General features: G+C 41.0%; 1 protein-coding gene across 1 annotated transcript; it reads right to left on the bottom strand.

Moving 5' to 3' along the window:
• Positions 1-1,029: 1,029 nt before the first annotated feature.
• On the bottom strand, positions 1,030-4,952 carry LOC115813267 (G-protein coupled receptor 26-like). Its single transcript, XM_030775883.1, has 3 exons — positions 4,282-4,952; positions 3,222-3,335; positions 1,030-1,261 (listed from the first exon to the last, which is right to left on the bottom strand). The coding sequence occupies exons 1-3, from the start codon at positions 4,950-4,952 to the stop codon at positions 1,030-1,032; spliced, it is 1,017 nt and encodes a 338-aa protein (XP_030631743.1).
• Positions 4,953-13,428: the final 8,476 nt, after the last annotated feature.

The following is a 13,428-nucleotide window of genomic DNA, read 5'->3' as shown; positions in this document are numbered from 1 at the left end:
GGGTTTCCCATTACCGCTCACCTCATGCCACTACTAGGCTGCAGGGAGGAGAGTTTTAATTGGTTTCAGAGTGCACTTGCCGTAGCCTTGTAAATAAGAAAAAAAATTGCTAGAAGATTCTACAAGAACGCTGAGGTCATACATTAAGTCTGTGGCTCAGAGAGTTCTGATGTATTAGCAGCTAAAGTTAAAATAACAGCTACCCTATTGATCCTTCTAGGGGCTCAGTATTGGGATGTTAAATAGGAAAAAAAAAACGCACCTTTTCATTTCTGTTGAGTACAGAGTATTGAGTTCACATCAAGCTCACTTCAGCTTGTTGTTCAAACACTTTAAAAAAAGTGCATTTCAAAGTTGCACACAAATGTCATAGTTTTACTGGGGGGAGTAAGACATACACTGCTGCCAATGAGACAGCTGCTTGTGTCACAAAACTCCAGTGTGCAGGGTGTGGCTTGAGCCAGTTTCTAATGCTACATGTCAACATCATTGTCAAAAAGTACATTTGTTTCCTGTTGAGACAGTGTAGTCCTAAAATTGCACCAATACTTTAGCTCATGACGCCTGATGGTGAAAGACAGAAATGTTAAAATGGTCCAAAAGAAATCTTCAGGTTTCAGATTAATGGTGCCAGTGACTTTTTGACCCAAGCTTTGCTTTGCAGCTCAAATCCATGTGCAGTTTTCCTGTCACATTAGCACAGCATGCCAAATCCATGAGCTACAATAAATGTTTCACTTGGAGGTCAATAGCTACCCCTACATCACAAGTCTGAATGGTCCATTAGTGGGCTTGAGAAATTACAAAGCAACAGCAGCAAGCCTGCTGAAGTTCACTTTTAAAACAAGGCAAACCTTAGATAAATTGTGCGTTGAAGTCTACAGAACAAAGTGAAACTTTACCATCCTTTACGACTGTTAAAGGAAGGACCACCATCCTGTGGCTGAACAACTCTTGAGGTTTGTTTTGCTTCTCCTTTTCCTCAGGCTAGTCTCGTTTCCAGTGTCGCACTCTCATATCCCGGCGCACTCACTCCACTGTCTGTACAATGGTGTTGGGTCTGTTCTCTCTTCCCCGATCGGACGAGTTTAGAGAGCTGCGTTTTAGTAGTCTGTTGATGATGTCAGAGCAGGTTTTCCTGTACTGGTGCCGGAGCAAAGAGTAGACGAAGGGGTCGCAGGCTGCTTTGCTGTAGGCCAAGCACTTAGTCACCACTCCCCAGTGCTGGTTAATAGATACTGCTGGAAACAGCTCCAGAATTCTGCCACAGAGAGAGAGAGGGAAGTATGACATCACCATGTTTACACTCATGATACTTCACCACGGTTGCAGCCACACCCAGTCATGTCACCATGCTGAACAGCTTGACTGTCCCATTTCACCTATTTTACAGCCAAACTCCTCGTAACAGCTATGATTGCAAGCCCAGTGCCTGGAGTAGCATCTCCTGACATGCAGTAAAAAACCTCTGATAGGGACATGTGCACATATTCCCATTACAACCAATGACAGCATAAGTATATGACAAGTATATGTGTTTTTGCTCATTGTCAGGAGATTCAGACAGGTCACTTGCAACCGTTCCCACCTTCAGGGTAGACTCAAAGAAACAACAGGCTTACAGAACAGACCAAAGAACTTTACAGAATTAACTGTCAAAACGTGAATCCACCGCTATGCTTAGATGGCTCTTTCCTTTATTATAAAACTTTGCCCTTTCCTCTGTTGTTGACTTACTAGACTGAACCCCTAGTGTTCTGGGAATTTCTTCTCGTGTTCTCAGACTCAACCAATTTTACTGAGCTGCCAAGCTTTCACCCAACAAAGCAAAAAAGCCGGAGCTGAGGGCAACACAACCCCTGTGAGCCGCCTGAAAGTCGGCAACAATCCAATTAATTTTATCATCATTTGATACAAGCGTGACTTCACTCTGCAGAGGAATGCCTATGAACTGGAGGCAAACAGGCAATTAAAGCTACCATTACACCACAGAAGCCCTGAGACCTTCTGTTACTTTCCACTGAATGTGTTTCAGTGCTCTCTCTCTCTCCTTCCTCAGATTCCTTTACAATCCACTTTGTTTTTAGTCTTTTTTTTCCTCTCCTAGTTTGGGAGGGGGAGGGGGGGGGGGGTTAGAGAAGGAAAGCATTTCTGCCTGCTAACGAACTCAGTGGCTTATGGGGGAAGATAGTGTTATTGGGTATATGTTTGGGTATTTGGGAAGCATGAGAAATAATGTGAAGATAACCATGACACATAAAGTACTCATTGTACAGCACTGGTGTTCTCAGCAGTCTTAAACAGCCTCTGACAGCATCGCCTCCCGGGCTTATCGTCCATGACGCCTCGCTTCAGGGAAGAGAGAGACCAGGGATGACATTGAGTCACTGAGTTAGAACAAGGGCGACGGACGAATTATAACTGGATTTACTGAGTCCGCTCAGTGATAACACCCACCCACTTAGCTGCCTCAACACACACACACACACACTCACACTCTCTCTCTCACACAGGCACACACACACACACACACACACACACGCACTCACACATGCACACACACATACTCTTACACAGGCACATACACACACACACACATGCACACACACACAGATGACCCACGTTGCACACACATATAATGGGGAGCACTTCCAAAAGCCCAGCTTTGCATTTCATTAGTCCACTTAAGGTTTGAGCCACTGTATCTCAGACATAACTGATGACAAGGTACCTGCTTAACTTGAGAGAGCTGCCAACCATATATTCACAATGCCTAACAGTCCCAGCTAACTGCACTGAAAAAAAACCCCAATTAAATCTATTGAAAAGACAGGATGTTTATAAAACTCCCCCTTTTCCCCCAGCCTAATTATCACTAAGCAGCAGTACATCTTTCTGAAACATAGAGGTAGAAGTAATGAGGTGGGGTTTAGTGTTTTGGTGTTGCCCCTTTCTATTGATAATTACTGACTTTTATACAAAGTGAACATGTTTCATAACTTTCTAGCCCTTTACCTTTTGCAGAAATTTCTTGATATGAAAACAAATGGGTAACATTTTTTAGAGGTCATATTAAACAAACTGAAGGATGAAAAGGCATATGTGGCAGCAGTGAAATATCAGTTTTCATGTAGTCAGCTCGGTGGTGATGCTTCTGCAGTGTATGGGGTTGGGTGAGGTGATGGGACCAGTGGGGGTTGGGGAGTTCTGGGTTGTCTCACCTGGTGATCACATAGGGAGCGAAGCAGACCACAAATGTGCCAATGAAAGTGCTAATCTTCCTGGTGGCTCGCTGTCGCCGTCTCCTCTGTTCCTCCAGGCATCGTTGTCGTACACTGCCAAGACAGAAAGGCCAGTATGAGTCTGTGTGTGTGAGAATGAGGGATCCAGTGAGTAAGAGTGAGAAAGTATGTGTGAGTACAGGGGGGAAGTTAAAACAGGGAGAATGGGGGAGAGATGTATAATACAGACAGAAAGAGAGAGAAGGAGAAAGAGAAAAGTGAAAGAGAGAATAAGAGTGCTGTCTCATTAGAAATGCCAGGTTATATGTGTGTGATGTAACATAACAGTTCCAAAAGGGTAAAACTTTTTTTCCTTGCAATATCCTGTGAGATTATGGCCAGTACTGACCACAATACAGATGAAGTATGAAAAATTAATGGACAAATTGAGCAGGTTTAGGAGCAGATAGTGCAGTGCTGAAATGTCAAATGAAGTGCTTTCAATACCAGCTTTAGCAACCAGCCCCTCCCTTGGATTCTTTCTTAGGTCACTGTATTCTAATAGCATTGAGATACTCAATTTCATAAGTTCCCATTAATATTATCTGTAAGCTCCCTTGGTCATAAGGCAAAGCAAAAACCTATGGCTCATATTAGCTCATGATGAGGGAGTGTTTCTACACATAAATTGGTTTCCCGGGATCAACTATGTCATCAAAGTTGACAGAATGACATCTTTCACCGCCCCCCACCCGAAAAAAATTACCCTTATATTTCAGTGGTGCTGTCTGGCGCGGAAATATTGTCAGAGCAGATTAATGTCCACCTTTAATCTTCTCGCCACATCAAATTTCCAGCTTTGCCATATAATATCTAAAACTGTTTAGCCTAGCTCACCCTGGAAATCTATGTAGTTGTTCTTTACATATACACTATAAATTTGTCCGACAAGCCTGTATATACACGAACAAAACAGCCAATTAAAACATGAATATATTAACACATATCTTCATGTATTCCGTATAGCACGGGATTTACCTTGCTCGGAGAGGGTTCTTACCTTGGATGTATGTCCACGAGTAGGACTAACGTCTGCATTGTAATAATGTCAATCCGTTTACAGTGGAAACGCGCGACTTTAAGCACTTTGAGGTAAGTCACACACAGCACGACAAAAGACAGGAGAAACGTCAGCGAGTGAAATGAAATTGTAAAAATAACGAACTGGGTCCGATTGTGGTTTGCTCTCACATTGCTGAGCGTGCAGGACGCATAAAGTTGATGATATCCCACCCAAGAGAGACACGCGGCTACCGTTGAAAAGGACATGGAGTGCACCCACGTGTAGCCAAGTACGATTACAGCATCTTTGTGCCGCATTTTGGAGTGATAGCTCAAGGGAAAAACAACAGCAATCCACCTGTCAATGCTGAGTGCTGCCATGCTCAACATAGAATTCGTAGTCAAAAACGTCTCCAAGAAACCAACGGATTTACAGAATCCGTCACCGCCAGGTTGGTCCTTGTTAACGAGTCCCACCAAAGTCAGTGGCATGTTGGACACCGTAAGCAACAAGTTGCAGAAGGTTAGGTTGAGTGTGAACAGACCCGGCACCTGCTTGCGAATCTCTGGATTATACAAAAAGCAAATCAGCACCAGCACGTTGGACAGCAACGATACGATAATGATCATTACGACCAAGAGAGACACAATTACCTCCGCAGAGTCCATGGTGCGCGCCCTGATCAAATATCCGGACTCTCAGCAGTTATACGCATAACCCACCAGAAGCGCTTGCAGAATGGCATGATGTTTGCTGTGAAATACTGCCACATCCTCAAGAATGCATCCCCTGCTATTTCCCGAGGACCAGACCTTCTCCTTTTCACGTCACTGTCCTTCGCCTTCTGCTAGAACTAGCGGGGGGTGTCCATCAAGTTGCGATGAATTAGCAGTAATGAAGGAAGAGACAGAAAGACAGTGGAGCTTCTCGGTATGAAATCGCGCTCCGTTTCATCTGTGACGTGTATTTCAGCGCTATTTATTAAATTTCCCTCCATGTTCTCTGAAGTGCTTGTTGGTTTGCCTCCTGAGTACACTAGATGAGCGCACAGTGTCCCTGTTCGCGCCGCACTTAGAATCTTGATAGTTTAAACCTCATATGTGTGCAATTACAGTCTTGAGAAAGTCAGTCGGATAAGGAGAATAGCCTGCTGTTTCTCCCCACGACATTACTTTCTCCCCAGGACTCTACAATCACTTTCTTCGGTGCTTCGTTGTGTCAGTCCGGCGTACATGACGGTTATGCGTTAATTATTATTAATCGGTAGTAATAATAATAATAATAATAATAATAAACCTCTAAATTGATCTAAAAATTATAATCTCCTAAATTTGGATTATTGGAACTTGAAAATATAATGTTATGTGGTTAGATTTTTCTGCTGAAGGGTTTGCTGAAGGGTTTTCCGGTTCCTTGGCAGAGGTCTGATCTTGGCTCAGCTCTGTGAGAAAAATGAGCCGAATCTTGGACGTCAAACCTTTTCCAGGGCAGTGTGACATAGTACACTAGAAAAAAGTCCTGTACAGACTCAATGCAGACTTACTGGCAGCGGCTTTTATAGCGTGGTAAGTTAAAAATAATAATAACAAAAGTTTTTCAAGTGAACTTAGCGGGAAGTAATAGTATCCTTTGTGCTTTATTAAAAGCTGAAATATCAAATCAGTATGTTTAGGCTGTGTCAGTCGAGGTGAACCTGGGAGAAGGAAAATGACAATCCTAATCTAGTAAAACAAAGTCTACAGTGTGAAAATGGATTTTGAGACCTAAACAAGAGTATATCCAAAATTGTATCCTCCGTACAACCAATGACAAAAACAGCAGCGGCGAAAGCAAAAAACTGCTCAGGGCTTCAGATTTTCCCATAACTGCAGATAAACAGTGCAATGGGATAAAGCCTTTCCCATCGTTTAGTTACCACGAGGGACACTTGCAGGGTTTAAATATCTGCCAGACTGAAGACAAAATAGATATGGAAAACATATTTCAGATACCCTCTAAAGCTTAATGCCCGTGCCGATACAAACCGTCACTATAATGAGATATGAGCTCAGTGAATGGTCATATTTTGCTTTTTTCTCATTCCAGTTTTGTCTACACAGGTTTTTATACACTTCGAGATTAAAGAAAAAGAGATGAAGTCTTCTGAAAATGCCTCCTTCCTCAATCATATATTTAACTTGAGTTCTGATGACGAGTGTGAAGCATCATTCAGTTCTACTAATTATAACTGGGCTTTAAGGAATCAGAGAGGTCTCCTACAAGGACGTGGTAATGAACTCAGGATAATGATATTATACACAAGTAATTATTCGGTGCTAATGCGTTTCATATTACCAGCACTTTGCCCCACCCTCTCTTCTCTCTCTCGCTACACTGATGTGGCTCATCAGATTGAGGTAACTTTATCTCCCTTTGAGAGAAGCCAGAAAAGATGCCCCCCGTGACCGAGAACAGGGTGGAAGAGCGAGCAAGGAATGGGTCCATCACGCGGCGCCACTGCACGTGAGACTTGGAAGCTGGCGGGGGCGTATAAGTGTGTGTGGGCGGAATGGTTGTTACGGGCAACACATATGCACTGCACCAGTACGATGCACGTTCCTCTGCTCGCTCACACAGCTTTAGAGCTTGAGGTGAAATTATAAACCCTCCACCCCAAAGATCCATTTTCAGCCTTATAATTATAACCTTATAAGAATGTTGAGACAGGAAGAGAATGGTTGTTTCAGGGTGTTTTTTTCTTTCTTTCTTAATTTAACAGCTGAAATGACTGTCTGACTAAATGTGTCAAAAGGAGGCAGTTTATATGATAATGTTCCATAAATGAGTGTTATTCCAAAACAGGCTGTTTCCTGTTTTAGGAAGACAAATTTGGAAAGACTTTCTGTGGGAACAAATGGCAGTGGGAACTGAGCACAGAGTGGGTTTTTTTTTTTCTTTTTTTCCCTTCTTGTTTTCTTTTGGATGACATGCAATACTATTTTAGCCAGGGCAAAATCCTTTACGTTCACATGCAGGTTTCTAATTCAAGTGATATATTCACATTGAAGTGTCACGTGTCTTCAATAATTTAATAAGAAACATGTTTTTAGTCACACATTTTTATTTTTTATTTGTTTGGATTTTTTTCTTGATCTGTAACAGCCCAAAATGGTCTTTGAGATACAAAACCACACTTCAAAGATGCATGATATTGGAAAGGAACTGGGGGCCTTACATTCAGTAAAAGTGCAGCTGATCAGGTAGGATGATGCGATGACATTAGACACTTTGTCATCTCCCCTTTTTCTGATCACACAGCATCATCTGACAGAGTAAAACAGATTTTTTCTTGTTCTTTTTGAATTGCACAATTATCATCTTCTCTTGCAAATTCTGAAACTTTCATGCCATTTCTGTCTTTCTTGCTAAATAGCAGGTGCTGTAGTCGTGTGATTCAGTCTGATTTAATTAAGCTGGCCCAAATCGGTGACAGCCTGCATGCATTCTACTGAGCAAGGGCAGATGGATCACCCAGCAGCAGAGTAGGAGTATCCCCTGCCCCAGAGACACAGCTCGAGCCCTGGCCTCCCTGGGTATGAGCTGGCCTCCTGTGGGGCTCACCCAGAAGATGTGTCTACTCTCTGTTATTATAGAGCTTCACATGAGGGAGCAATCACCCTGTGGCATAGGCTGAGACAGTGGTGCTGAGAGGCAAGGTTACATGTTTCTTTACATACTAAGCCATCAGATCAGAAGAATAACTTTCTAGCCCTGGTGAATTTGAGGCTTCTTTTAAATGGCAGGAATCAAATCCAGTGACCCAATCAGCAGTATCTAAATAATTCCTCCATCCACAGCAAATGTAACCCTGCTAAAGAGAAATGTCAGACTATAAGGGCAAAATCTAAAAGCGGAGCGGAAAGTGGAGAATCCCTCTCTTATTGGTTAGACTTACGATGGGCATTCGGCTGTATCCTCTACTAAGACCAGAATTAATTTGAGCGAGAAGCCCCGTGCATCACACTGCTGAGCTGTGCGTACCATTCAGACAGACCGAATTTGCATGTGTTTTGCGGACCGTGAAAAAAAAAAAAAACAAAAACAAAAAAACTGCTGATTGTGTTTGATATTCAATAAGGAGAGAGTGGGAACAGAGCAAATTTTGTTCAGATGCTAATGAAGCAATAATGCAGGGAACAGCACTTGTTTAGGAGAGGTCTTGCACCACTCTGCAAAGGTAGTGTGGTGACAGGGTGGACTGTAAGCGTATGATCTGTGTGGTCTATATAGCTTTAATAAAGCCTAAAGTAAGAGCATATGTCAGATACACAGAGCATTCATGTACACATGATCTGATCTACGTTAAAAAGTGCCCAAAATATAAAACAATGAGAACAAAATGACACATTGTAGAGTTCCTGTCCTGCTTCACAGCCTCCAACATAATTTGGAATTACAGTTTCAGAACTGCTTGCTTTATAATTCTTTATATAAGGTTAATGCATGTGATGTGCATTGAATCAAACTGGGTGTTAAAGGGATAGGAGTGAAATGCTTTTAATATGTGATATATTTTACAATTTTAGCAAGCAAACTTTGATGTCAGGTGTGTCTAGTTGCTATGTAATTGCATGTTACGGAAACCTTGTCTATGGTGGTAATGCCATCCATTAAAAAACATCTTTAGATAAGCATCTCTTTCATAGTTGTGTATCTCCTCCGTGTCTATCGCTGTATAAGACAATCCTTGAGCAGGAGTGTCTAAGTGGTATTCTGCAGCGTACCATCTCTGAGAGCAGATCTGAAGACTCAAAGGCCTAGATTTGAAGATAATGGCTGTTGTCAGGGAGTTTAAGGAGTGGAGAGCCTGACTATACACGATGGACGCCTGAGCGGAAGCCCCCAGCATTCTTCCTCTTCACCGTGACAGTTCTGCCTGGAATTAAATGCCAGCTCCAATTCCACACTTCACCAGCCTCAGATTGGCAGGTTAGAAACATATTATACAGATGGGTATATGTTTTACTCACTGAATTAGTTCCTTCTGAGTCAAAGTGAACTATTATTTCTTAAGTAGTTTATTTTTGTTTTTTCCCTTTTTTCAAGGTTACCAAGGAACCTTGTGCCAAGTTTTATTTATTCATTAAATCCAAGTTGCTTTGCATCTCTTAAGCATGTTTTTAAACAACTCTATCAACATTGTGTGTTAAACAAAAATTCAAGATTCAAGATTCAAGAGTTTTATATTGTCATGTGCACAGCAAAACAGGCAGTTACACTGTACAATGAAATTCTTACTTTGCTAATCCTCCGTTACCAGACAAGTATGAATAAAAACAATATATAAATAAAATTTTACAAGGACGACAAGAGACAAAACTAGAGAAAATAAAAATTGAGGTAGGTCTATGACAAGTAAACTTAGTAGTTGGAGTATTAGCATTAAAGTTACATGTGCAGTTTGTTACAGTGAAATGTTGCAGTTACAGTGCAATGTTGCAGTTACATGTGCAGTGTGTGCAAAGGGGCAGAGAGCAGCGGTCATAAAGTGCACTGTGCATTATTGCAAGATGGCAATAGTGAGACAGCAGCAATAACAACTGGGTTGTGTGTGCGGAGTTGAGTAGTGAGGGAAGTAACTTCATAAAACTTGGATTTAATTCTCTATCGCTCCTTACCGGCACAAAATCATTTATGAGGAGCACACATGATGCTGCATTCATTTGCAAATAAGTTTTCTAGCTGATTTCAAAATGGCTTATTATAACACTATAATCATTTTAGATTGATTAGAGAGTTTTACCGTCTTATGACATAATAATTATGTGTCCGTTATGTGCAAGGTAAAATCTTTAGTTTATCTTAAAAGTTTCAGTGTATAGTTTTTAAATAGAGAACAGTCAGCTTATGTAAAGCAGTGGACACATTCATTGCCTTTTGTTTATTAATGCATTCCTAATGGGATAAAACATGATGAATATGATGAAAATACTGAAAATCAGTTTCCCCCAATAATGACGGAAAGAGTCAGTGTTGAAGTTGTATGTTTAGGGCAGTCACTTGCACGCATTGGTTTCTAATTGTTGTAACTGGTTTGTAGACAGAGTCCTGATTGTAAGGACATGATAAACAGAGTCTCTGTTCTTGGATGGAAGCCCTTGGTACAGGATGTACCTCACTGAAGCATAGGAAGAATGGTCTTAGTTATGCTCTCTTCATACCCTTATTTTCATATTTCAGATTAGTGACACTAAGCTTCTTTCCTGTCCTTGTAACTTGTTACTGATAGTTTTAGTCGTGGATGTCACATTTTAAACATTTTTTTTTCTCCATACCAGCCTGGCAAGCAGAATAGTCATTGTGGTTGAGCATAGTTCTGTGTAGGCTCTTTTATTACTGTCCCACTGCATCTGATGGTAAACCCAAAACTGATTCAAAATAGAAATGTCTACCATTGCAACCTTCTTAATGTCTACACCAATTAAAGGCCAGAAAGATGAATGGAATGATACCAATATCTTATGTAAGGATTATAATAGATCTAAGCAAAATACTTGCATTACAGGCTGGTTTTCAGATTGTCAGTTCTGTCAGCGTATTTATTTGATCTGAGCTTTTGACTCAGAAATGCCTTATATTTCTCTGCCCTGGGGCTTATGTAACAGTGTCCTCGTTTTGTTGCAGGGAGCGTGTTAGTGTTTCTGCTGATCTCTGTGGCCAGCTAATGTAAACAGTTGAGACTCAGTCCAGCTCTAAGTGACAGTGAAGAATTGCCTTGCCTATGACTTACGAAGTCTCACAAGGGGAAGCAGTGCTAACTCTGGTCCCTCCACAGCACCTGCAAAAGTGCTGCCTGTTCTAAACACACACGCACACGCACACACACACACACACACACACACACACACACACACAAGTACTCCATCACACACGCACACACACACACACAGCAAAACACCTTGCACCTCAGTACACTGACTCAGTCAAGCCCACTTTTTCAAAAAAGCAGTCACAGGGATTTTGAGAGGGGCAGGGGGAGGGGGGGGGGGGTGTAAAATATTGCCCTCTTGTCTTTTTTTATTTCTCTGTTCCCTCAAAGTATTCAGATACTGGGGTCAAAAGTTTGAAGGTGAAGAATAAAGAGGATCTGCCCACCGCTGTTCAGTCTTGCTAAGGGATATTGTTCATTGTAATTTGGATCAATGCCAAAATGACGGCCAGTTTGTGTTTTACCTTGATTTGACCTTTCTCAGCTGAGATATGATGACGTCCCACTGAGCTCTGTCTGTTCAATGTTCCTCTCAGTGATATTATACACTGCCTCTGGTCTTTTACTGTAGCTGTTTTTTTTCTTTACATAAATAAGCAGAAATTAAGTGTGAAAACACCCTAATGATTCAAATTACTGCAGTATTCATTAGTGTCCAGCATAACATGGCTACATACCATATCGTTTGTTTAATGATTGTTTGTTTACCGATTGTGTCAAGCATAGTAGTTTAGCAGTGTATTACTCAGTATCAAGACTCAGTTAATGATGCATCTGTGCTGTCTAATTATGACCAGGCAAGCTGGGAAAAATAGATTAAAGGAGAAGGGGAACACCAAAGCGCTGAAAAGCAGAACTGAAAGTAAAGGTGATGAGTTGATCAATATAGATTCATTAATGCATATTTCCTTGTCATACCGCTCAGGTGTTCATATCAATCTCATACTTAATATCTAGATAGCAATTGTGTGTGTGTGTGTGTGTGTGTGTGTGTTTGTGTTTGTGTGTGTAACTTCCAGATCAAAAATTTTGTTGTACAAACACTGAGGCAAAACATCAAAGGATACAAAGAGACGGTGGATATTCAAAATAAACCACTATTTCTTCTTTCTGTCTGTCTTTTGCAAACTGCATTTGCATTTGAAGATGGCATCAGCACTCACAAATTTACATAAAAGTTTAAAATTCACCCCCATGTAAGGTAAAAGTGGTAGTAGATGCAAAAAATATGTTCATTTAAAAAAAGAAAAAAAAATCATTGTTAACAATCAATCAATCACTCAATGTTAACATAATTTGGGACAGCAAGAAATATTTCCTAGATTTTTGCACAAATTAGCATTTCAAACAATCGCCTGTACCTCATTCTTATCTTATTAGCAGTTTGGGGGGGAAAAAAGGAAACTCATTGCAGGTTATACAGGTATGTGTGTTGTGTTGTTGGCTTTATTGCCGTTTCTGCTGCTCTTCTCAGCCTGCGTGGTGGAATAACAGTGTTATTGGTACTGGGCTGCTCTTTAACCTGCGGCTAACTGAACGCCTGGCTGAGCATCATCTCCCCAAAACAGTGATGACCAAACTCATCACTCCTGTCTGTTCACATTAAGTCAGAGAGAGAGAGAGAGGGAGAGAGAGAGAGAGAGAGAGAGAGAGAGAGAGAGAACAGGGGGAAACCTGGCATTGGGCTGAAGATCTTTTTTTTTTTATTATTGTTGTTGTTTCACTGCTCTCGTTATCGCTTGTAATTTGAGCAAAAACAAAAACGCTGCTCTGTTTTATTGTTGATAAGGAGGGGAATTTCAGGAGAGCTTTCAAGCACTCAGATACCTTCAGAGGTCAGGCTTTTAAAAAAAAAAAAAAAAAAAAGACGCAAAATTAAGAATATTCCCACTGGTCCGTTTTGTGTAAGCGGGAAACGTGTTCTTGCTGTCAGAATGTTGATATGATGTGAGAGAAAAATAAAAGGAATCTTTCACACACACACACTCCTTTGGACGTGGTATGACTGAAATCTTACACAAGATCACCAACAGGCAAGTTATGCCCATAGAGACCCGTTAATGACCAAATAAAGGCATGTCTGGTTCACTTTTTGTATTCAAATGACAATCGGTCATTGCTAAAGTATGTGGTTACTCTGTCATAATGTACTATTTTAAATCGCTTTAATGTGTCCATGAAATCCATGTTAATGAAATCCAACAGCATAGACATATGTGAACCTTGTATATTTAAAGTATTTAAGACGCGAATTATGGTCTTTTTTTGTGTCTGGAAATCAAATGGCACAGAAGCTGAAAATAAACTTTGTGTGTTTACAGTATATGTGATGTGAGAGCGACACCAAAGAAAGTGCCTTTTGCATTAAAAGACAACAGACTGCTGTTAGCTAATAA

The sequence above is a fragment of the Chanos chanos genome, chromosome 5 (assembly GCF_902362185.1).
Source record: "Chanos chanos chromosome 5, fChaCha1.1, whole genome shotgun sequence".
Lineage (NCBI taxonomy): Eukaryota > Metazoa > Chordata > Actinopteri > Gonorynchiformes > Chanidae > Chanos > Chanos chanos.
This window is presented reverse-complemented; position numbering and strand designations above follow the sequence as displayed.

What these genes read in the sequence shown, in the direction of transcription:
- LOC115813267 (XM_030775883.1), bottom strand. Translation starts at nt 4,952, where the DNA reads ATGGACTCTGCGGAGGTAATTGTGTCTCTCTTGGTCGTAATGATCATT. An exon ending in CTCGTGGACATACATCCAAG is followed by an intron (nt 3,336 to 4,281) that starts GTAAGAACCCTC and finishes CTGTCTTGGCAG; the next exon opens with TGTACGACAACGATGCCTGG. An exon ending in GCTCCCTATGTGATCACCAG is followed by an intron (nt 1,262 to 3,221) that starts GTGAGACAACCC and finishes TCTCTGTGGCAG; the next exon opens with AATTCTGGAGCTGTTTCCAG.